Source organism: Haliotis rufescens, unplaced genomic scaffold (assembly GCF_023055435.1).
Source record: "Haliotis rufescens isolate VD_foot unplaced genomic scaffold, xgHalRufe1.0.p SCAF_3, whole genome shotgun sequence".
NCBI lineage: Eukaryota > Metazoa > Mollusca > Gastropoda > Lepetellida > Haliotidae > Haliotis > Haliotis rufescens.
In genome coordinates, this window is record NW_025964001.1 from 42,927,361 (window position 1) to 42,953,142 (window position 25,782).

A 25,782-nucleotide genomic window follows, 5' to 3' on the forward strand; every position below is an offset into this window, starting at 1 on the left:
TGAGTGAGTGAGTATGGTTTTATGCCGCTTTAGCAATATTCCAGCAATGTCACCAGAAATGGGCTTCACACATTGTCGGGAATCGAACCCGGGTCTTCGGTGTGTTGAGCAAACGCTTTAACCAGTAGGCTACCCGACCGCCCTGAATAAAATGCATTAAATGTACTCACTCTCTCAAGAGGCAATATTTAGTAGACTACCTTGTAAATGGGTTTCTTCTCTTTGTATCAGATCTCCCCAGAGAAGTTCCGACCAGCCGAGAACGGAGAGCATGAGCCCGAGGAAGAGGAGGAGGAAGAAGTTGTGGAGGTGCCCCGAGAGATTGAGGTGGAGGAAGTGAGACAGAAGGAAGTTCTGCAGGACGTTGTGGAGACTCGGAAAATTCCTCAGGTCAAGGCCATGTATGGATATAAAGGGCAAGGCCTCAAAATTGATAAGGGAGAGGTGAGCACAAAATGTGTCTTTTTACATGTTATACATAAATGTACATTTGAACCTCATTATCTCAAATGTATCGATATCTTGAACCTATTTTCTGGTTCCAATCGCCGCACATATAAATTTGACCATTGATCTCAAATTTGAGATAAAAATACTTAGCACTATCTTGAACCAACCTTGACTGTAGAATATTGTACTTTTATCTCAAGTTGGCATTTGGCACATTAAGACTTTTGGGATGTGCAAAAAATCGTGCAGAAGAAATACAGCATGATACAGGCTGTAGAATGTGAAATGACGTCAACAGAGATCAAAAGGAATTTCAATGTCCATCAGAATAAGCTACATTGCTACAAAACGGTGGCGAGATTATGTTTCAATTTATCTTTGCAACTGATTTTGCTGGAATATTGCTAAAAGCAGTGCAAAATCTCTCTCTCTCTCTCACTCACTCACGCACTCACTCACTCACTCACTCACTCACTCACTCATTCATTGTCTTTGCATACCCCCCAACTGATTTTGCTGGAATATTGCTAAAAGCAGTGCAAAATCTCTCACTCACTCATGCACGCACGCACGCACGCACGCACGCACGCACGCACGCACGCACGCACGCACGCACGCACGCACGCACGCACGCACGCACGCATGCACGCACGCACGCACGCACGCACGCTCTCTCTCTCTCTCTCTCTCTCTCTCACTCTCTCTCACTCTCTCACTCACTCACTCACTCACTCACTCACTCACTCACTCACTCACTCACTCACTCACTCACTCACTCACTCACTCACGCTCTCACTCTCACTCACTCACTGCCATGGTTCTGTAATACTGTTACTTGTTGTCTGAATGTCCATGCCTCATTATCTCCAATGTCCCGATATTTGAAGTTACAACTAATCCCCCTAGGTTTGAGATAATACTAAATAGGTTTGAATGTATGTCCATGTTGAGCATTAAGTCTCCTTGTTTTACTTACTTGGCTTACAAGTTCTTTTTGTCAAAGCATTGATTGTAAAATAAAAATATCATGTCCCAAGTGATAATATGATTACGGTTCTGGTGGCATTTATAGGAAAGGTGAACAGTGTTGTCTGAAAGGACAAATCTTCTCTTCCCTTCCTGCATTGACATTCTTTGAAGTTTTTGATAAGTGGACAGTTAAAGGGACTATTCAGGTAATTTTATTTGAATAGTTTTGCGGATATGTACAAGTATTACAAAAATAAGTGCTAAAAAATTGTTCAAACATTTCTGTGTATAAGCACCTTTAATCTGTTAATTACAATCTCCAACTTCCCATCTTATCACTACAGATACTAATAAGCAAACCGAATAGATCTTTCCTAAATGTTGGATTGTATGTCTGATACCAAGTTGACGATAAATTACGTAAACAAACTGTATGTGGAATCTGTCAATCTCTGATTAATAGCAGGCAGATTGGCCTGGCATGGTTGAAGCACATATGTTCAAAGGTTTGTACAGATAGTTTTTTAGGTGGACTCCATCAAATCTATATCTTGGTTTGCAGGGGCAACTGCTCTTTCAGCAAGTATTTTTTTCAACACCAACTTAAAAGCTTTACGAAAATCCTTCCTGAATATCCCATAGATTAGCGGATTTACTGCACTGGATAAGTAGCCAGTTAGACTTGCTGTGAGGTTGACATAGCCTGGCAGCACATTGTCTTCATCTGCTGCTACCTTGTATAGTTTCGTGACACTGAACGGCGTCATGCAGACGAAGTAGGCCACTACGACGACCAGCAAACCATACATGGCTTTGGAGCTGGTGCTGTACTTGACCCTGACCCTTGGACTGTCAGAGACTCGAGTGATCGCTTGTTGTTTTGTTTTGATAGTTTTGAGGATTTGACAATAGCAAATGATCAGTATGAGCCCAGGTACCAAGAAACACATGATAAAAGCGATGATGACGTAGTACAGAGCTTTCTCCCGTTGTTTGTGCCACTGAATTGCACATATTGCTTCCCAGTAATCATATTTGACCCAGCGGAAGATCACTGGGACGCATCCAAACATTGATCCTTGAAACCACGAGTATGCAATCATAAGGAAGACTTTGCGCCTAGTCATGAGTAAATTATAATGCAGCGAGTGTACTATTGCGATGTAGCGGTCCACGCTGATGAAGCACAGGTTGAGCATGGACACGATGATCATGCAGTAGTTGACGTAACACACAATGTCACACCATGCCTGCCCCATTGGCCAACGGTCTGTACTCATGGCTACCAGAGCGGAGCCCAAGACGACCACAGCAGAGGTGAGGTCTGTGATGCTTAGGTTGACGATGAACATGTTGGAAATCTCCTCCTTAAGTCTGTGACTCGTATAGATGGCAAATATGACGGCCGTGTTGCCGGTGATGGCGATGAGGATTATTAAGAATATGAGGACAGAGAGCAGACCGATCTCCACCCTACTTCTCTCTGTTTCTGTGAGATCACTTGCATCAATTGTTGTCAGATTCATGACATACGGCTTTCTTTCATCTGTGGTCGTGTCCAGACAGATTAGTTTTTCACTTCAGAACAGTTGGTAGGATCTGCCTGCCTTGAAGCCTCTTTAACTGTGGGTAGGTTGTTTATCCATGTTTTGTCTGAAATGGCAAACATATGGTGTCACTGCATCTTCACAAATTAGTCAAATGGTAAGACATGATTCGTGTCAGTGGATGTGCTATAATTGTTGTACACATTTAGGAGCCCCAACCCTGGATGTCAAACTTGCAATCTATGTCAGCAAAAGGAATGGTTAGTTTTAGGTGTCCCAAGTCACCATGGTGCTCTATCTTACCTCCATGTCAGAATGTTGAGATCTTATTGGTTCACATGGTCTTGTTAAATTACTATGTTATCCGCCTGGGATGGAAATATATTCATAAGCAAGACAGTAAATCCCATATACCCTTCCAAAATGAAAATAGGTTGCACATGGATTTGTGAGCAGGACAATAAATCTCTTGCAGTCTGCTACAAAGCAAAAAGTTGCCCTTTGTTTACAAGCCAATGAGTTACTGCTTAAGCTATATCAGGTCAATCAACCAGCTGTTTTCTATCTGTTTTCAAATGATTTTAATTCTTTATCAGTGGCAGATGGAAGCATGTCGGCAAGATAAATTCACGAATGCATTATGAGGCGAATACTATTCCTATCACGAATATAGAGTAACAAATACGAATATTAATTCACGAATACAATATCAAGTCAGCAGTTGATGTATTATTTGTTATATTCAGTGAAACAATAAACATAAAGTTTTAACATGGTTTGTTAATTATTAAGATATTAAACATTCATATACTGCCTTTATCCAGGTACTAGTATCTGCTCAAATGCGACAGTGACCAGTGACCACAATACTGTCAAATTAAATATTATAAGAGTGTTGTTTTTGAAGAAATCTATGCATATAATATAATATGTTCTTATGGACATTTCTAGGTACAGGGTATGTAAATGCACATGATTGCATATTCATAAATATTCTAGTAGCCACGAATAACAAATTCAATTTATGAATGGATACGGTTCGATTTACTGAAAACCCGAGTTAATCGTAACAGCCCTAATGGACAGAGAGGTTAGACACAAGTCATATTCCATTTCTTTCTCCTGTTACCTTTGAATGCTTGTAAGAAGCATATTTATAAATCAGTGAAGGATAGATAAATATATTCCATTTTTTCCTGCTCTTGGAAGTAATATTGGACCCGTGAAGATCCAGGTAGAATAGGTCTTCAGCAACCGTTGCCTGCCGTAAAAGGCAACTGCTTGTCGTAAGAGGCGACTAACGGGATCAGGTGGTCAGATTCACTCACTTGGTTGATACATGTCATCCTAATTGCATGGATCGATGCTCATGATGTCAGTCACTGGATTGTCTGGTCCAGACTTGATTATTTACAGACCACCATCATATAGCTGGAATATTGCTTAGTGCGGCGTTAAACAACAAACAAAGGAAAGGAATGGAAGTAATATTGATTTTATGAACTTGTGTCTGGTCACATTTTGGTTGGTGATGATGAGGTGTTATGACAAGTGGTATGACAAGTGGTATGACAGTCAGGAGATGGCATGACACCATGCTTAACTTGAGTAAAGGGTCATTGACACATGTGCAGTGAGAACAACAGTGAGAACAGGCCTGGGGTTGACACTGATGGGTTACAAAAATAAGAATGAGTTTGTCCACAGAGGCTGGGTATAAAATCATCATTGACTGGAAGCTGACAGACTGAAGTGAAACGTAGCAGTCTTGTTCTGTTTGGGATTGGTAAATCAGTTCGCAATGAATATGGATGAATTTGTAACTTTTACATACATAGTGTATGGATACATTAACATGTTAGGTTTTTTAATTCTTAGCTTGTCTATAGAATGTCATATATAAGGACCAGCAGAAGCCCGAATCCCGGTTCGCCCGGATTATGTTTCTAGGTTTGTCAGCACCATACCTGTGCTTGGGGGTTTCACCAAAGTGGTAAACGTCTGAGACCTGCATCACTTCTGGCTTTCCTCCCACATTAAGCTGATACACTGTGATATAACTGTAATACTGTTAAAAGCGGCGTTAAACCCAACTCACTCACTCACTCACTTCATATTCAGAACTATGGGTGATGCCAAACTATGGGAGATACCGTTCCCCACAACTGGTGCTTCAACAAATAAGCTGGTCAGATTCACACGTAACACAAAATGTCCAAGAAATATGTTATCTTTGCTCATAAGGTTATTTCTTTTTGAGAATGTACAATATTTCCAATAGGTTAAAATGAATTTAAGTTGTAATTGAAGGGTTTTATCCTTCTAGCCAAGGGTAAACAAACTTCAAGAGTATAAATTATTTTCTGAAACTAGATTATGATGAAAAGATAACCAACTCCATTACTTTTTGTCTGAAAGAAATTTTGTTTCATTGTTTTATATCTCTGCCTATCAACAATATTTTGATGAAATCACTTTAGGATAATTGTTTTTGTAATTTCTTTTTTCATCAGTGTTTCCGATGTGAAAACCAATCCAATAATCTTGGCATCTCTAGCCATTAAATATGCAAATGCAGTTTGCAAGCGTGAACTTCTTTTGTTAGCTGTCTATATCAACATCAGAATCAGATGTTAAAATAGGACGTAACACCTAGAAAGAAATTAACGCCTGCCTTGACATCTGATGACACTCTCTGACAACAGATATTTGTTAGACTATTGAAAAACCTTTCAGCAAACGTCTCTAAGAACAAATATACACCTACCTCGACTAAACACTGGGACTAAGCACCGTTTGATACAAGCTTCTGACTCTTATTGAAGGATTTGCTCTGGTACAGCTGTCTCCGTGTCATGGTGATACCCCATTGTGCAAGAAGATTAATACTGTGTTTTTGCCCCTTATCAAAAGATTGTTGGAAGATGAATCAATACAGCTCAAGTCTAAGCATAGACATTATCATGAAGGGAGCCAGGAGGATTAACTGATAAACCTTCATGCTTGGCTTGTTTTTCATGAAAGAAACATTCAATCAAACATTGGAAAATACAGTTTCCAGTTCCAATCAATCAGTGTGATGTATTGTGTTGTGAACAATATTGGCAACGAGCACGGTAGATTAAACAAAAGGAAGTCTTATGTAAATGAACATTGACCGTTCCCATCTCAAACAAATGTAGTTTCTAATCATTTACATGTTGTGATAGTGATATTTTTCATGTTATTAAAACTGTGGAAACATCTGTTTCACCAAATGGTAAACGCCAAAGACTGGCATCACTTGGGGCTTTCCTCCCACATCAAGCTGACACGCTGTGATACAACTAGAATACTGTTTAAAGCAGCTCTAAGACCCAATTTCCTCGCTTATTAGTTCAAGTCCATGGTTGCTTGCATGTCATTGTCTGTATCCTAGTATTCCGTGGACCAGTGCTTCTGATGTCATGGTCATATAGTTGGAATATTGCTGAGTGAGGTTGTAAATAACTAATTGTTATATCCACTGACAGGGCACTCAAGTCCTTTGTATAGAAATCAAGTCCATGATATCCATCTGTAGACTATGTGAGCAAAAAGGTCTTGCTGCCATTACTCTTGACAGCACACAACAGAAGTTGTTTGTCTCATAACAGTGGATAAATGCAACTTATAAAATACCTTAAAGGGGAAGTGTACACGCAAAAATCACTTTCTTTCTTTTTCTAAACAAAACGCAATTTTAGAATTAGTTAGTATCTGTGTTTGAAAATATACACTCATTTTTTTCACAGTGAAAGTAGGAAGCTCACAATAGTGTGAAAATGATATGCCGTTATGAGGCCTTCGTTTTTCGAGCTAAACAGGCCTGAGTTATCCCCCTTAGATTATGACGTAATTGGTGCCAATTCAACTTGGTCCCTGTCTATTCTGAACGCAAAAGATATCAAGTACAAGTTTTCGGTAAAACAACATGGCCTACGACACACTCCGGCGCAGTGGTGACTCAGCATAACACTATGCTGGCTGGCATCTGAGACGCTAGAATCATACACCTGTACCTACACCACGTGAAGCGGCTCTAACAAAGCATGATGACGTCATAATGTTTATCAATTGGCACCAATGACGTCATATTGCAAGGGGCATAAGCCATGGTGTTTTTGTTATGGAAATAGAACACTTGGTAAATGTGAAAAATATAAATCGTTTTAATGCAAAACATATGTTAATTAATTGTGATATTTTTATATTTTTGTCTATGACACTTCTAGGTTAACACTTTTATTGTGGAAAAAGTACAAGAAAATTAGGTTCATTTTCGTGTGAACTTGCCCTTTAAGGATTCAGGATTCTACTTTGGAATAAGGACAACAAAGGGCTTGCCATAAGCTCCAAGTTGATAATTGGCTTGTTTGCTGCATCCATCCCTCATCCTAATGTTTAAACAAGATCAGGGATGCCTCAGCATGATCATTTTCACCTCTGGCAACCTACTTTCTTTACAAAAATAATTATGCTTGCCTTTAGAAGCCCTTGAAGATCTGGGTTAGAATACGTATTCAGCAACTCATGCTTATCGTATGAGGCAAATATGCTTGTAAGAGGCAACTAACAGGATAGAGTGGTCAGGCTCGCTGACTTAGCTGATGCATGTCATCGTATGCCAATTGCGTAGAGCAATGCTCATTATGTCAATTACTGGATTGTCTGGTCCAGATTCGATTACAGTGGTCCCTCGCTACAACGCTACCAATGGGGTCCAAATAATTGGTGGGCGTTTTAGACGATGAGCCGTTTAACCGAGGCCGAGGCACGTCACGTCAAAATAGTATATATTTTTATGGACCTAGATCAACCTGTAATATCATTCATTTATTAAATCTGTCACATTTCACAATGTCTGAAATACGTATTCCATTTCAATTTATCATTTTTTATCGACAAATCAAAAAATTATTCACTATTTCCCGCGATGTTATTGAAAATAAAATTCTCGGACACACATTTGACAACGGGTCCGCATCGAACATGTCAAAGAGCAAAAGAAAGACGGCTGCCTGAGGTCACGTGCTCAAAATTGACCAATCACGAAACTTGTAGCAGATTTCGGCAAGAAAGCGTCATTAGAAACAAATTTTAATCCAATGAAATCGCTTGTTATAACTACGGAAAAAAACCAGGCGATGTTATGAAAGCGCCATTACGAAATGAATGACCGCCGTGTTGTGACAGCAACTACATGTGTGTGACAGTGTCGCCTCAAATTGGATTGCCCACTAATTAAGAATATAAACTTCGCTAGTGGTTCTCTTTTATTGCATGCATGCGCTTCTAAGATCAAAGGATGTATAGTGTGAAAAGTTAACTAGTTGAACAATCGTATTTCCAGGACTTGCCGCGGATGTTTTCAAACAGATTATTAGAACTCCATTCAGCGATAAACGGTTGATTATGCAATGAGAAGCGTTATGTGCAAATGAACAACGAACAGCAATACAATCACGGATGTGTAAAACTCTCAGTATTAAAAGTGTACATAAATTTTGGGAGCCATGCAATACCGCGCGTAGTAACCGAGGTAGCGCTTTATCGAAGAGCCCAATAGCGAGAGATCACTGTACTTACAGACCGCCGACATAAAGCTGGAATATTGCTGAGTGTGATGTAAAACAACAAACAAACATTTCCATCAACCAACAAAAATATTCCAGGTTCACTTGACAAATTGAAAACAAGACAGGGTACTATTTTGGAGTTGGATTTGGTTGGGCAAATTAGCAGTCAATTCTAGTCATGTTGCTATTGTGGAAGTTCATCTGGATGCAACTCACAAACTGGCCATGTCATTGTATGATATTCTAGCAGAAAAACGTTCCTGTGCATCACTGGACTGTCATTGGAAATCACATAAAATCACAAACAAAGAACAATTTTCCAACAAGAATATTTTGTTGAATTCATCATGACAATGTCAACACCTTCCCTCTGTTAACATCATCTGAGGCTGCAAGTGGCATGGTGTCAATTGTATGTTCACAAGTCAGTATTGGATATCACCACCATTAGCACTGACACAAACGTGACAACGGCGCCTCAGTGAAAACACTAGATGGTTGAAGGAGGCTGTCACTTGCGTCAGTGGTTGGTTTGGAAGTCAAATGAAGTTTAATTTCACACGTTCGATTGGCTCATATCTGGCGAAACAGCAAGCCAAAGGAGTGTGGGGATGTTATGTTGTCCAATGAAGCCTATGACCACACATGAAGGTATGGGAGGGTGTGAGGAAAGATGCTGTCAAGATGAAAGCTTGACACATCTGTGAAGAGGACTAACCTCCAGTCCTGTAACCTGAACCTCAGATGTTGTCTCTACCTTCCAGTCGTGCAGTTCAATGACATGGCAGCAAAATATGACAGCTTGTTGTTGTTGTCTGACGTTAAGCTCTTGTATCTGGATAGAATAGGTCTTCAGCAACCAAGGCCTGCCGTAAATGGCGACTATGCTTATCGTGAGAGGCGACAAACGGGATCAGGGGTCAGGCACGCTGACTTTGTTGATGCATGTCATCGTATCCCAATTGCGTGGATCGATGCTCATGATGTCAGTCACAGGATTGGCTGGTCCAATCACAATTATTTATAGCTGGAATATTGCTGAGTGCAGCGTTAAACAACAAACAAATCATATAGACAGGACATAGCGTTTATGAGGTTTGGCCATTAATAATGCTGCTTTTCAAAGTTAGAACACTTTGAACATTTACATTTTGTTTGAATTGATTCAGTCAGTCCCATGTGCACAATGGCCGGTTTGCTGGGTCATCATGGGTATTTATGACAAAGTGTTTGTACGTGCTTGAATCTAAAAACTCCATGGCATTTCTATTTTAATGTGATTTTTGTGTGTGCACAGAAATTCTTTTCCTCTCTCATATTTCATGCATAGAATTGTCTCTATTTATTAGGCTCATGTTAAAATGTTATGATAACTGCAAAAGAATTCTGGTAAACCCATTTCAAATAGCACCACTCTGACATTAGGGGTGGCAACTCTTTGTTAGGTATACAAAATGGACATTGTACACACTAACACATTAGAATGACAAACTTTTTGTATTTACCTCAATATGTGCACAGGCCAACATTTTAACTCCACAATGACAAATACGACATAGGCCTAGTCAACCTGAAGATAGGGCACTCAGTGATATTACAACTATGTGACTGCAGTCAGTAAATAATCAATTATGAACCAGACCAGCATAACCTGGATGACCAATTTAGGTGCAGCGTTAGTGTGTATAATGGAGTACAAGAATAAACATACTACACAGCATAATGAATATTTTATTATGTGCTTGTCAGCTAACAACAATAATACCATTTTCTAAAATGTTCATGAATCTCGTGATGGCTGATAGGTTTCTGTTGAAATGTCACTCAAATTTGGAAAATGCTTTGGATTTGATAGGATGGTTTACATGAACAGATACCTACAAACCCACTCGTGGTGTTTTGAACTTTTGGGGGGTGATAAAAGATTGGTCTTTGTCCTAAGTGGGGGTAAGGATGGATGTCAACAGTCAATTATTCTGACATTGACAAAAGAATTGTCATAAAATATGAGACGAGGGTCATCATACTATACTACTCAACCTTTGACAGGGATATTTTAAATTATTTTCTTGACTCCTCTTATGTCATAATACTGTAAATCGTGAAATTAATGCGTCTCCAAAAGAATGCAACCCCTGGCCCCTAGTAAAAAATGCGACTCAATATGAATGCGACACCCCATCCTCTCAAGGCGTCTGTTTGGACATGCAGGTGTGATCAGTGATGACATAAGTGAGTAGAACTCTTGTCTTGACCCTAGCAGTGACAATTCACAGGATGTAATTAGTGTCTGCATGACATTGTTTATATCGTGATGTGGAGTGATGCTCAATAAACAGGGATATGGAATACATAGTTGTTGTTTTCAGCATATGTCTAAGTTGTTATATCTGTCTTATTGTTGATATGAATGCGATGTTTAATAATGCGAGCAAAGGCCACTCGCATTTTTAAAAATTTAAATCACGCTCGCGTTACTTTCAAGATTTACAGTATGTAGATGTAATAGTATGAAGTATTTAAGTATCCTTATCAAAAGTGGAGTAGTATGTTTTGAGACGTTGTTACTTGTTTCCTATGTGATATTTTGCATACACAATAAGCAATAGATGTGATGCACATAGTTTCCAGAAATATTTAATTAAAATTAAATTAAATAGAGGCTGAGTATTTATCAGTCCAATCACGCTGGTTTACACAAGAGTGACACAAACCAGTACTTGAACAAGGGAGATAGCTCTTTGTATATAGGACGTCTTTATTACAGTGAATGTGACACTTTGATGTAGATCCTATCACCGTTATCAAGCAAGTGATGTACAGAAATGTGAAGTTGGAGGGTTATGTACATGTGGATAACCTTCCAACATCACATTTGTGTTCATCAATTGCTTGATAACGGTGTTAGTATCTACACCGTAGTGTGGCATTCATTGTAATAAAAAAGGAACTTCTATAGGTCGCTTTAAGAAGTAAACCAGTACATACAGTGCCTGGGCCTGGAAGTGGACATCAGAGCATGGAGAACATGTAGTCCACTTGAAGAAAGTCAAAAAGCAACTTCTGTTGGCTTATGTGGCATGTACAACCATCCAGGAAGGATAACGTTTACTGATTGTTTGACGATTTGACTTCCGTATTGCCCAGTAATCTTGTTCCTTGATCCAACTGATATGAACATGAACTGCCAGTTTATGAATCAATTTATCATACATCCATGTCAGAATGATGAGATCTCATTGGTCCACATGATCTTGATAAAATACTATTGATAATAAATTTCTCAACAGGAGAATAAATCCCTTATACCCCGCCACGAGGAAGACAGGCTGCACGTGGATTTCTGTGAGGCAGAATAAATCCCTCATACCCCATGCTTTTTCTGAGTCAGTAAAAAGCCACATGACATAACACAAGCTACCCTCCGCTCAATCAAACAGCCTTTTTCTATCAATTTTGAAGTTGTTTTTGTTCTTTTACAATGTCATGAAAACATGTCGGTAAGATCAATTCGCTGTAGGAGGATCACACAGGGTACATGGGGTTTTATTCGTCCCTCATTAGGTTAAACTTATACCACTCGCCTCCGGCTCGTGACTTTGCTGCACTATGTACTGATTCACCATAGTTGTTCACCAGATAAAGGGACAGGACATTTTTCAAGTTAAAGACTTTATGACTATTCTCTCAAACCAAAATAATACTTCCACTGAATGTCATTGGGATCCACTGCCTTGTCCCTGGCAGGCAACATCTCATGGATATTGTGGGCAGGATACGAGAAGGTAATGACACACAGGATAGTTTAGAAGCAGGTGTTTTTGCTATGATGACTCTGAGCTACTTCCATGATGAGACAATTTGACTGATGTCATGGGAGGAGGAGGCGACACGTTTCCAGATGTGTCGGTTGCCTTGAGACAACTAATGGATTACTGGATGAACTCTGTCTTTAAATATGATGGCGATTATGTTCTTCTTGTGAACTCACTTAAACAATTTGTTGATAAGTAATGTCTCAAAGTCTAATCCAGTTATAGCGAGATTAATAGCAAACTTGAACTTTGCACTATCGGATGTACTCACTCACTCACTACAGGACAGAGATACTCTTCCTCTCAAACACTCTTCACTCGCTCTCGGACACACTCACTCTTGCACATACATGTTCTCTTTCTCCAACACGCTCACTCAATTTGAGACACACTCACTCACTACCAGACACACTCTCTCTCAGACTCACTCACTCACTCACTCACTCATACCACCCACTAACTCACCCTCCCACTCGCTCACTCAATCCTCTCCTCTCTCATGTTGCAGATTCTGATCCTCCTACAGAGGACGAACAATGACTGGTGGCAGGTGCGGAAGGCTGACAACACTGAGGGGTTTGTTCCAGCCAACTACGTGAAGGAAGTGGACCCCAAGGTGGTACAGAAGGTGGTCAAGCACCCTGTGCAAGTGCCAGAACGCATCAAAGTCAAGAAGACAGTCATGCAGAAGGAAGTTGTCAGAAAGAAGTCAGACAAGGCAGCAAAACTGCGACGAGCTCCTTCAGGTAAAGTTAACAAATATCTCAAATTTTCTGTAAGTTTATCAAATATTCCTACCCATTTTTTCATCTATGAATTGGCATTGAGGTAATAAGGTGTGGGTAACCTATATAATTTACCTGTTCACATTTTCAGTGAGATCAAAGGCCAATCTCCACTTTGACAAGGATAACGTAGAGACAAGACAAAGGAGCATCAATGTCCTCTACTCCAAACTCACCAAACTGGCACAGGTAAGTAGTCATGTGTTTTATGTATGCCTCTTGAACGGCCCTGTGGGGATTCTGTGGCAGAAAACAACCCCAGTAAGAACTGTATGTGATAAGGATCACATTATGTATCACCTGGGTGAGTGTGAATCACCTCCGATGGACATCAAACTGTTGAAAACCTTATGTTTTCATATAATTAAGGTAATTCCTGCAAATACATCTATTACATCATTGCCATAAATTCATTAATATTTTGCTGTTTTCACAGCATAAAATCTCTAGATTTACAACAGAAGTCCTCTTCACTCTGAAGTATCCATAATCAGTTGTTCAGGAAATAGTATGTTGCTACCGCTTGTGTATGACAGGACATCAACTGGGTAACAGGCAGCTATGATGTAGCTCGCTCACTCACTCACTCACTCACTCACTCACTCACTCACTCACTCACTCACTCACTCACTCACTCACTCACTCACTCACTCACTCACTCACTCACTCACTCACTCACTCACTCATGGATTGGTGGGGTGGTGGTGTAGTATTGTGTCCAAAGTAATATTTCATCATACGAAGACCCAGTGCAGAAGAACCCAGGCTAATCTTGCCAAAAGAAGAATTTAGGTTCAAGTTTCTAGGGGGATAATATGGCTGTGTGGGTTATTGTTGGCACGGGTACTACAAATACATACCGTATTCGACCCAATAAGTCAAATTGGCGTAAATTCATCAGTAAGCCTTACCGTATTTTCTTGAGAATAGTGCGCACTTTTTTTTCCAAAAAACACAGCTGTGTAGAAGGGGGTGCGCATTATACACGAATTAATGAGTTTTGATGTTTTTTCCCCCATGGAAAGACATTACTGTGAGCATGTAACACCGGAAATACCATGTCAACAAATCCATACTGAAGTTTGCAAATTATTCATTTAATTACACTGTCTGGCTATAAAAAGTGTTCTTTGTATATCTGGACTTATGTTTGTAACTTTTTTCATTAATTTTATTCAAAATTCCTTTTAATATTGTTTTAATTAATTTCGGCGAAATCGTGTGTGAAGCGATCGGAAGATCGCTCAACTCACCGTTATTAACAGCAACCACGGTCTGATTACCGCTATTGACACCTTGAAACGAACTTTAGTTTACAGAGAATGGATACATATATCATAAATGCCATACTTTGATTCGTTAAAAGTCATATTTGTTTTTGTTGGACGATTCTATGTCAACACGTAATACTCGCGATCACGCGATCACGTGCACGGGAGTCTTGATGGTGCCTGGTCAGACTGGTTCCATGTAAAAAATAATACCCGGCAATAGCGATCAGCTGCTTCGCTTAGGGTTATTATTATTTTAAATATGTTTAGTAAAAGCTGCATCTAAATTAACAAGATATTGGAATATATTATTCCTGATAAAAAAATAGTTTCAGATACAACTTTTGCCGATCCTTGCATTTAAAATCCTGTAAAGTTACATCATAGGGTGTGTTTTGACCGAATCACCAGTAGATTCCAAGAAAACGTGTGTACAGCTGATTGCTGTGTCCGGCTTAGTTTATGAGAAAATGCACAAGGTAATCTTAATCCCTGGATATAAAACAATGCCTAGCTGAACAAAAAATACAATTTAAACGGTAAATCAACATGTCTGGTGATTTTTTTATCTCAAATTTCGAATTTGTACTGACGAAGTTTCTCATCACCCGTTCGTTTGCCGGACTTCCCTGAAGGGGTACGGTGTAATTTTTTTCTTGTGCATAATATTCAGTCACAAATATCTAAAATAAACAGAATACAGTCATGCCCCGCTTATACGGACTTCAAATATCCGGAAACCTCGGTTTCCAGTCGATTTTCATTTAAAACGAAATAATTACTATATAAATTTTCGGAGCCGGGGGTGGGGAGGGGGGGCGCTTATTGGGTCGAATACGGTACCCCAGATTTGTTTCTTTATACAGAAACGTACCCTAAGCAAAATCAGAATACAGAATGGTACCCGGTACCCGGTACCCGGTACCCTAAACGGCAGACGAGTCCATATCCCTCAGCCTGCAACTGGTTCATGTTGTAGTTCTGGTTCGCGTGATGACAAGTGCATGCTGGATAATGCTGTGCATTGTGAATTATCCAGATATGGACAGGAAATACCAAGAGAAAAATATTCGCGTACTGCCATGTTGAATTTTACTGGTGTTTGTCATCCAGGACATGTCGTATACCTAAGCATTCAAGGAACCGGTTTAAGCGCATTGCGCCATATGGCCTGCAGTAGGATGGACTCATCCAAGGCTACCTTTCTGTATTCTAATTGTGGCAAGGGTACATTTCTGTATACAGAAACGTTCCTGGGGTACATATCTATAGCACCTCTACGATCTCTCCAGCGAAAGTATGACCAGCTGCATTGAGTGTGCCCAGAATGGCTGGAATATTTAAGTACTATATAAGTAGCGTGAATCACTCAATCACTACTTTCGTTGCAGCCATAATGTCTATGTATGTTGTTGCTAAGGCAGAGTATCAATAACAGATCTTCACAAACTATTTCCCTCAAACAACAGAGTATATGAAGATTAAGATGAAATTGATAATACCAATATTGTCTTTAGATCTATAACTGACACAGGTTTAAATCACCATGCAATGACATCAGTAAACTGAAGGCCCACAATCAGTGACTTCAAGAAACAATGGAGACGGGACATAAACAATTATGTATCTCTGATTAGAAACAAATGCTTTTGCACAAATGAGAAGTGTTCCACGATCTTTCCATCATGGCTGTTATCATAGTGACAGGAGCATCCTTTTCTCTCTCGCTGACTTAAGAGTTTCCGCCTTATGGCTTGTCTGATCACGATGACTTAGACAGGCCAGCAATTAGTGACTGTGGGCTGTCAATGCTGCATTATTGAATGTCGAGTACACCAGTACCAGGTGTGATGTCCTGCGTTAACATTCTGGTGATGAGATGTTCACAGACAACGCATCTGAGTTTGATCTTTTCTCTCTGCCATATTGAAGCTTTTCATGTTTGAGGACATGTCTTTTGTTTGAAAGTTAAGATTTGCTAACTTGTTCTTACCAAGGCGTTATATAAAATACAATGCTTGTCCAAGTACCCAATCTGCTTTAGTGATCCTCCCAAGTATTCTTAATCTTTCGCACTGTGATGCCAATTTGCCATATCAGTTTCTTATTTTGAAATTCACACAAAATTATTGAAAAATGAATTAATGTCTATTTCCTTCACAACCCATCTCAAAAGGGTATTTCCTGTTTTACATGGTCAGTCCCTGTGTTCCTTCCATACTGGGTCCTTCCATACCGATCCTTCCATACTGGTCCTTCCATACTGGTCCTTCCATACTGGGTCCTTCCATACTGGTCCTTCCATACTGGTCCTTCCATACTGGTCCTTCCATACCTATCCTTCCATACTGGGTCCTTCCATACTGGTCCTTCCATACCTATCCTTCTATACCGATCCTTCCATACTGGTCCTTCCATACTGGTCCTTCCATACCTATCCCTCCATACTGGGTCCTTCCATACCTATCCTTCCATACTGGTCCTTCCATACCTATCCCTCCATACTGGTCCTTCCATACCTATCCTTCCATACTGGTCCTTCCATACCTATCCCTCCATACTGGGTCCTTCCATACTGGGTCCTTCCATACCTATCCTTCCATACCTATCCTTCCATACCTATCCTTCCATACTGTGTCCTTCCATACTGGTCCTTCCATACTGGTCCTTTCATACTGGTCCTTCCATACCTATCCTTCCATACCTATCCTTCCATACTGGTCCTTCCATACCTATCCTTCCATACTGGTCCTTCCATACCTATCCCTCCATACTGGTCCTTCCATACCTATCCTTCCATACCTATCCTTCCATACTGGGTCCTTCCATACCTATCCCTCCATACTGTGTCCTTCCATACTGTGTCCTTCCATACTGGGTCCTTCCATACCTTTCCTTCCATACTGGGTCCTTCCATACCTATCCTTCCATACTGGGTCCTTCCATACTGGGTCCTTCCATACCTTTCCTTCCATACTGGGTCCTTCCATACCTATCCTTCCATACTGGGTCCTTCCATACCTATCCTTCCATACTGGGTCCTTCCATACCTATCCCTCCATACTGGGTCCTTCCATACTGGTCCTTCCATACTGGGTCCTTCCATACTGGTCCTTCCATACTGGGTCCTTCCATACTGTGTCCTTCCATACTGGGTCCTTCCATACTGGGTCCTTCCATACTGTGTCCTTCCATACTGGTCCTTCCATACCTATCCCTCCATACTGGGTCCTTCCATACTGGTCCTTCCATACTGGGTCCTTCCATACTGGTCCTTCCATACTGTGTCCTTCCATACTGTGTCCTTCCATACTGTGTCCTTCCATACCTATCCTTCCATACTGGGTCCTTCCATACCTATCCTTCCATACTGGGTCCTTCCATACCTATCCCTCCATACTGGGTCCTTCCATACTGGTCCTTCCATACTGGGTCCTTCCATACTGGTCCTTCCATACTGGGTCCTTCCATACTGTGTCCTTCCATACTGGGTCCTTCCATACTGGGTCCTTCCATACTGTGTCCTTCCATACTGGTCCTTCCATACCTATCCCTCCATACTGGGTCCTTCCATACTGGTCCTTCCATACTGGGTCCTTCCATACTGGTCCTTCCATACTGTGTCCTTCCATACTGTGTCCTTCCATACTGTGTCCTTCCATACTGTGTCCTTCCATACTGTGTCCTTCCATACTGGGTCCTTCCATACTGTGTCCTTCCATACTGGGTCCTTCCATACCTATCCTTCCATACTGGGTCCTTCCATACCTATCCTTCCATACTGGGTCCTTCCATACTGGTCCTTCCATACCTATCCCTCCATACTGGGTCCTTCCATACTGGGTCCTTCCATACCTATCCTTCCATACTGGGTCCTTCCATACCTTTCCTTCCATACTGGTCCTTCCATACCTATCCTTCCATACTGGGTCCTTCCATACTGGGTCCTTTCATACTGGTCCTTCCATACTGGTCCTTCCATACCTATCCTTCCATACTGGTCCTTCCATACCTATCCTTCCATACTGGTCCTTCCATACTGGTCCTTCCATACCTATCCTTCCATACTGGTCCTTCCATACCTATCCCTCCATACTGGGTCCTTCCATACTGTGTCCTTCCATACCTATCCTTCCATACTGGGTCCTTCCATACTGGGTCCTTCCATACCTATCCTTCCATACTGGGTCCTTCCATACCTATCCTTCCATACTGGGTCCTTCCATACTGGTCCTTCCATACCTATCCCTCCATACTGGGTCCTTCCATACTGGGTCCTTCCATACCTATCCTTCCATACTGGGTCCTTCCATACCTTTCCTTCCATACTGGTCCTTCCATACCTATCCTTCCATACTGGGTCCTTCCATACTGGGTCCTTTCATACTGGTCCTTCCATACTGGTCCTTCCATACCTATCCTTCCATACTGGTCCTTCCATACCTATCCTTCCATACTGGTCCTTCCATACTGGGTCCTTCCATACCTATCCTTCCATACTGGTCCTTCCATACCTATCCCTCCATACTGGGTCCTTCCATACTGGGTCCTTCCATACCTATCCCTCCATACTGGGTCCTTCCATACTGGGTCCTTCCATACTGGTCCTTCCATACTGGGTCCTTCCATACTGGTCCTTCCATACTGTGTCCTTCCATACTGTGTCCTTCCATACTGGTCCTTCCATACTGGGTCCTTCCATACTGTGTCCTTCCATACTGGGTCCTTCCATACTGGTCCTTCCATACTGGTCCTTCCATACTGGTCCTTCCATACCTTTCCTTCCATACTGTGTCCTTCCATACTGTGTCCTTCCATACTGGTCCTTCCATACTGGGTCCTTCCATACTGGTCCTTCCATACTGGGTCCTTCCATACTGGTCCTTCCATACTGGGTCCTTCCATACTGGTCCTTCCATACCTATCCCTCCATACTGGGTCCTTCCATACTGGGTCCTTCCATACCTATCCTTCCATACTGGGTCCTTCCATACCTTTCCTTCCATACTGGTCCTTCCATACCTATCCTTCCATACTGGGTCCTTCCATACTGGTCCTTCCATACTGGGTCCTTCCATACTGGTCCTTCCATACCTTTCCTTCCATACTGGTCCTTCCATACCTATCCCTCCATACTGGGTCCTTCCATACTGTGTCCTTCCATACTGGGTCCTTCCATACTGTGTCCTTCCATACTGTGTCCTTCCATACTGGGTCCTTCCATACCTATCCTTCCATACTGGGTCCTTCCATACTGTGTCCTTCCATACTGTGTCCTTCCATACTGGTCCTTCCATACTGGTCCTTCCATACTGGTCCTTCCATACCTATCCCTCCATACTGGGTCCTTCCATACTGGTCCTTCCATACTGGTCCTTCCATACTGGTCCTTCCATACCTATCCCTCCATACTGGGTCCTTCCATACTGGGTCCTTCCATACTGTGTCCTTCCATACTGGGTCCTTCCATACTGTGTCCTTCCATACTGGTCCTTCCATACCTTTCCTTCCATACTGGTCCTTCCATACCTATCCCTCCATACTGGGTCCTTCCATACTGTGTCCTTCCATACTGGGTCCTTCCATACTGTGTCCTTCCATACTGGGTCCTTCCATACTGGGTCCTTCCATACTGGTCCTTCCATACTGGTCCTTCCATACTGGTCCTTCCATACTGTGTCCTTCCATACTGGGTCCTTCCATACTGGTCCTTCCATACTGGGTCCTTCCATACTGGTCCTTCCATACTGGGTCCTTCCATACTGGTCCTTCCATACTGGGTCCTTCCATACTGGGTCCTTCCATACTGGTCCTTCCATACTGTGTCCTTCCATACTGTGTCCTTCCATACTGGGTCCTTCCATACCTATCCTTCCATACTGGTCCTTCCATACTGGTCCTTCCATACTGTGTCCTTCCATACTGGTCCTTCCATACTGGTCCTTCCATACTGGTCCTTCCATACCTATCCCTCCATACTGGGTCCTTCCATACTGGGTCCTTCCATACTGGTCCTTCCATACTGGTCCTTCCATACCTATCCCTCCATACTGGGTCCTTCCATACCTTTCCTTCCATACTGGGTCCTTCCATACTGGTCCTTCCATACTGGGTCCTTCCATACTGGGTCCTTCCATACTGGTCCTTCCATACTGGTCCTTCCATACTGGTCCTTCCATACTGGTCCTTCCATACCTTTCCTTCCATACTGGGTCCTTCCATACTGGTCCTTCCATACTGGGTCCTTCCATACTGGTCCTTCCATACTGGGTCCTTCCATACTGGTCCTTCCATACCTTTCCTTCCATACTGTGTCCTTCCATACTGGTCCTTCCATACTGGTCCTTCCATACCTATCCCTCCATACTGGGTCCTTCCATACCTATCCCTCCATACTGGTCCTTCCATACTGGTCCTTCCATACTGGGTCCTTCCATACTGTGTCCTTCCATACTGGGTCCTTCCATACTGGGTCCTTCCATACCTATCCTTCCATACCTATCCTTCCATACCTATCCTTCCATACCTATCCTTCCATACCTATCCCTCCATACTGGGTCCTTCCATACTGGGTCCTTCCATACTGGTCCTTCCATACCTATCCTTCCCGAAGTTCCATAAGAGACAAAAACATAGACAGAATATTGTAATACACAAATCAGGACCAGCGGTTTTAGAATCAAGGTTGTCCAACTGGCTGTGAAATATACAACATGTCACCTTAAGACGACCAGATCACAGTTTCTATCACAGCAGAATGAACGTCAATTTTGACAGCTCTCAAATTTATAAATAAACACTCTAAACATAGGAAGTTTTTAATATTCTCAGATTCACTTTCATGTCTACAGGCAATTAAGAACGTTTCATGTGGACATACACGTTTAGACCTGCTCAGAGGCCGGTATTCGGCTCCAAATCTGCAGCAAATCTCATTTAATTGAATTTAAATTTCCCAATTTGTGTGTAATAGATACAACTAATTTTATGGCTGTGTAGAGGTAACTGTATTTCACTGATGACAGGACCAATCAAGAGGAGGAGGTCACCAGCGGTTTTTGAAATCAAGGTTGTCCAACTGGCTGTGAAATATACAACATGTTACCTTAAGACGACCAGATCACAGTTTCTATCACAGCAGAATGAACGTCAATTTTGACAGCTCTCAAATTTATAAATAAACACTCTAAACATAGGAAGTTTTTAATATTCTCAGATTCACTTTCATGTCTACAGGCAATTAAGAACGTTTCATGTGGACATATACATTTAGACCTGCTCAGAGGCCGGTATTCGGCCCCAAATCTGCAGCAAATCTCATTTAATTGAATTTAAATTTCCCAATTTGTGTTTAATAGATACAACTAATTTTATGGCTGTGTAGAGGTAATTGTATTTCACTGATAACAGGACCAATCAAGAGGAAGAGGTGTTACTGCTTAGTTTTATATTATTGCATTGAATACAATATAAATATACTAGGTTAAGATACCTCTGAATTTAAGAAAATCAGAACTTCAAAATAATCTTAATTTTGAACAGAAAAGGACTTTTTCCCAAATTTGCCTGGCAGGGACACTTATTTAGAATCCGAGATGAATTCCTGCAGATTTACTTGAAGTTATTGAATTGTATAATGATCTTGCCACTGGCCAGCAGGACATCATCTTTTGTGTGTTACCCAGCCATGTTGGAATCGCTGGTAACTAGCTGACTAATGCTGCAGGGAAAGCAGGACTTTGTGTCATCACTTCCATACACTGAGCATAAACCTGTCATCAGATAAACATCACAGAGCTTTAAGTGCGAAAGAATTGGGAAAGACATGTTGAGATTACCAAATGGCATGAAATAGAAGCACTTATCTGTTACACCTACGTAGATTGTCAGTCCAGATTTAGTTTCAGGCCATTCTTGGTTCTGTAAATTGAGAAAGTTTTACATGCAGGAAAGTACTGCGAAAACTGCAAGTCAAACACACTCACAGTAATGTCATGGCTCATCAAAAATAACATTTGCAAAAGAAGCTTTGATAAGCTTAACATGGTTACGCAAAACTTAACAGACGCAGTAAAGGCTATTGTTCACTTGGAGTAATTTCATGGCGCAAAACTTTCTCTTGTAACAGCTATCTATTGTAATGTAAGGATCCTCTGATGTAAGATTTATGCCATTCTAGGTTTTCACATGAATAGTTATTGAAAGATTCTATAAAAAAAAAGTTGCAAAAGGGCTATGTTTCATTATTGATCTTCAAGATAATAACGGACAATTCATGTCATTTCAAACCTTTAAAACTGTCTTCAAATTGAAAACCAATTTTTTAACCTACATATGTGTTCTTCTCGCTCTTAAACAATACTGTTGGAGCCAATGATTACCAAAATTTGCTATTATCCTACACTCTCACTCTTTACCATTTCATATATATATATATATATCATCTGAACCCCCCAAAAAGGTTCACTGTATTTCCATAACATATTTGTTAAAAATATATGTGAGAGAAATACTCAATTTGCTAAATGGGAGTGCGGACTTGGACACGATATTGAGGAACAAGACAGGAAGAGGATCAGTTCTAGCCCATCAGGTGCACAACCATAGGTGACTAAACTACAATGGTTCCAGTTTTAAATTTTAAATCATATATTGCCAACAAACAGATGTTATACATATATTTTGGGAATTTAAAAAGTGAGCTCCATCTGGCGAGACATGGAAATTTAGATATCACAAAAAACTCAAAACCTGGTAACAATATCCATAGAAAATGTTCTTTTTGGTTGTTTATCGAAAAATAACAATCCTTTCAACGTTTATTTTGACAAAACAAATCATATTCAACTTTAGAAATAATAACTATCCACTAACATCCCAATTTATGTACAGAAGGAGCTAGCATAGTTGTATAAGTTAACAAAGTGTACTTCCATCATTAATTGTAATAGGGATTACTTTAATTACTTTGGTAAAGCTGTCATGCTTCATTTCTGTGAATAAATTGTGATGCAAAACTCTGTAAATGCTCAGTTCAGGTGCTATCATGGCCGAGTACACTTTCAATGAGGTAGCTGGGGTTTATCATGCAAGGTATTCAATCAGTTGCTAATTTGTTCTTATGTTTTGGTTTGCTAATCCTAACAATTGATATAGATGAGTTAATATGGTAATATATAAAAAAAATAATCTAGATTCTCAGTAACTAAATACTGGGTATTCACAAGATATGACCCTCAGTCAGGGCAGCATTGGCAATAACCGAATTACCATTAAAATAAAGTTGGTGAAATATAGTCTTTGATAGGCATTTAGAAGTTGGGAGAACATGAATACATGACACTTTTTTATGGATAGCAACTTCTTTTATTCTTTGTACGACGTTTCCGAACTCTGAAACATCGTACAAAGAAATAAAGAAGTTCCTATCCATAAAAAAATGTCATGTATTCCTGGTGAAATATGATTTAAATTTCAACAATATCCTTGATATTCATAAGAATGATGTGATACCATCCCTCAAGCAAGTAATGGTATATAATTGGTGACAATGATCAAATCTAAAATAGAAAAGTAGAAAACAATTGCTGTCACTTACTGTCGTGTAGGTCTCCGGCGACTATTCTGCGTTCTGTGTGGTGAGAGTGGGTAGGCTTAGCTGGCGGCAGGGATGGTCACTGTTTGATTGGCACAATGTATTAATCATCAATCGTGCCGTTGCCTGCAAGGCATACACTTACAACAGACTTGTAAATTGGTGCCTGAATCAATGGATTGTTTGTTTATGTTGATACCATTAATACAACAATCCTAGCTGAAATGATTAGTTTTGTTTTGATGTCTGTTTACACTTGAAAATTCAGATGTGATAAGAGCTTGTTGTTTTGTTTTAGTAGGTGTTTATAATCAATACCATTTTGTGGTATGTAAACTTTCCCAGCACAATATAGTCAGGATAACGAGCACACAGGTGATAAAGGCAAAGCTAAAGAAAATGTCAGCCATTCACTGATAGCAAGAATTGTTCACTAAAGCGTGTAACACTTGGGTAACAGTCGACTTCCAGAAAAACATGAAAGGGAACCACAAATTGAGATTCTATTTTCTTGCGACAAATTTCATTGTTGTTGGCAATATATTAGCAGCATGATATCCAAATGATCATGTCAAGCCACGCCGTGTTCACTCACACCTCTATTAGGTGCAAAATTGTGTGAGTGGCAGGTGCAGCTGGTAGGGCAGGGCATGATTACCTTATATATATGAACACCTGGTGCCATCACTGATTTTCAGGGATCCATCTTGTTATTTTCACCTCTATTTGGCCTGTTACTCCTTGTTTCTTTATACTTTGTATTTCCATTTCTATGCATGTACTACAGTTCATTACATTTCCTGTGGAGATGGATACTAGGAAACCACAGGCTTTTGCAATAGGCTTCAAGCTCTCACTCAGCATGCTTTTCACAACGTAATTTGAATCATGTCTGATGTATTATTAATGGCATAATTACTTTGTACCAAATCCAAAAGATCGGCTTCCCGCTGGCTTTTGAAACTGCCAGTCCTTGTGGACTGGCAACTCTAAAAATTACCAATCCCCCCAATTTTTCCCAGTCCCAACTTTCAACAAATAAAAAAACATATGAAAATTATTTGGTTTTCATACTTTCAACTTCATGTTCAGTGCAAAGATGTCATCTCTGAAGTTACTTGGTTAGATCTATACTTCATTTACACAGTCACAATTTTCTCTTTGTTTTTTATATTTTGAGACGAAGTCGCTACAAATGGATATTTAACCTAGAAATAGACAAGGGGAAACCTTGATGGTAACAGACAAGCTGATGTTATTCGAAAAATGTACTTATATGAATATCACCGATGTTTTGTTCAACAACAAAGATTTAAAACTACTTTATTTGCCGGTCCACAGAGACTGGCAGTCACATGAATTACTGGTCCAAGCCTAATTTTACTGGTAAAAAACTGGTAATTACCGGTAAAGGGGAACACTGAAGGTCCATTTGCTTTCAATCTTTTTCTCTTGTACATTATGTCTGCATTATTTCAGAATTATGGTAAAAAAGTGTGAAAAGAGTTGTATTAAAGGGTGGAGCTGCAGTCAAACTCAACACCTCCTATTATATAACAGTCATGCCATGTTTTATTTGTATGGAAACACAGTTAATCAAAATTGAAAAAAAAGGAATCATACATATTAAGGTTTCATAATGTATGTTTTACTTGGTAATGTAGTTTTTTTGCTGATAGTTTCTCTGTCTGTTGTACCCAATAGTGATGTGCTGGAGACACAAGGCAGTAGTTCATTATCATGATTTTATAAG

At 40.5% G+C, this 25,782-nt stretch overlaps 2 protein-coding genes across 8 annotated transcripts in view; one reads left to right on the top strand and one right to left on the bottom strand.

Annotated features, from left to right (window-relative positions):
• The window catches only part of LOC124123518 (spectrin beta chain, non-erythrocytic 5-like), a 151,931-nt gene that overhangs the window by 76,752 nt on the left and 49,397 nt on the right, over positions 1-25,782 (top strand). For all 6 annotated transcript variants that reach the window (XM_046486682.2, XM_046486718.2, XM_046486709.2 and 3 more), the window contains exons 19-21: positions 232-444; positions 12,887-13,124; positions 13,255-13,352. In XM_046486682.2, coding sequence (XP_046342638.2) covers positions 232-444; positions 12,887-13,124; positions 13,255-13,352 — 549 coding nt within the window. The remainder of the gene's footprint in view (positions 1-231; positions 445-12,886; positions 13,125-13,254; positions 13,353-25,782) is intronic.
• LOC124123546 (alpha-2Db adrenergic receptor-like) lies at positions 1,259-24,068 on the bottom strand. 2 transcript variants are annotated; one of them, XM_046486746.2, is made up of 3 exons: positions 24,033-24,068; positions 22,313-22,354; positions 1,259-3,072 (listed from the first exon to the last, which is right to left on the bottom strand). In XM_046486746.2, the coding sequence occupies exon 3, from the start codon at positions 2,943-2,945 to the stop codon at positions 1,944-1,946; it is 1,002 nt and encodes a 333-aa protein (XP_046342702.1). In that variant the 5' UTR covers positions 2,946-3,072; positions 22,313-22,354; positions 24,033-24,068; the 3' UTR covers positions 1,259-1,943. The 2 variants fall into 2 exon arrangements, with proteins under 2 accessions (XP_046342702.1, XP_046342695.1); XM_046486739.2 differs by lacking the exons at positions 22,313-22,354; positions 24,033-24,068 and adding an exon at positions 11,552-11,689.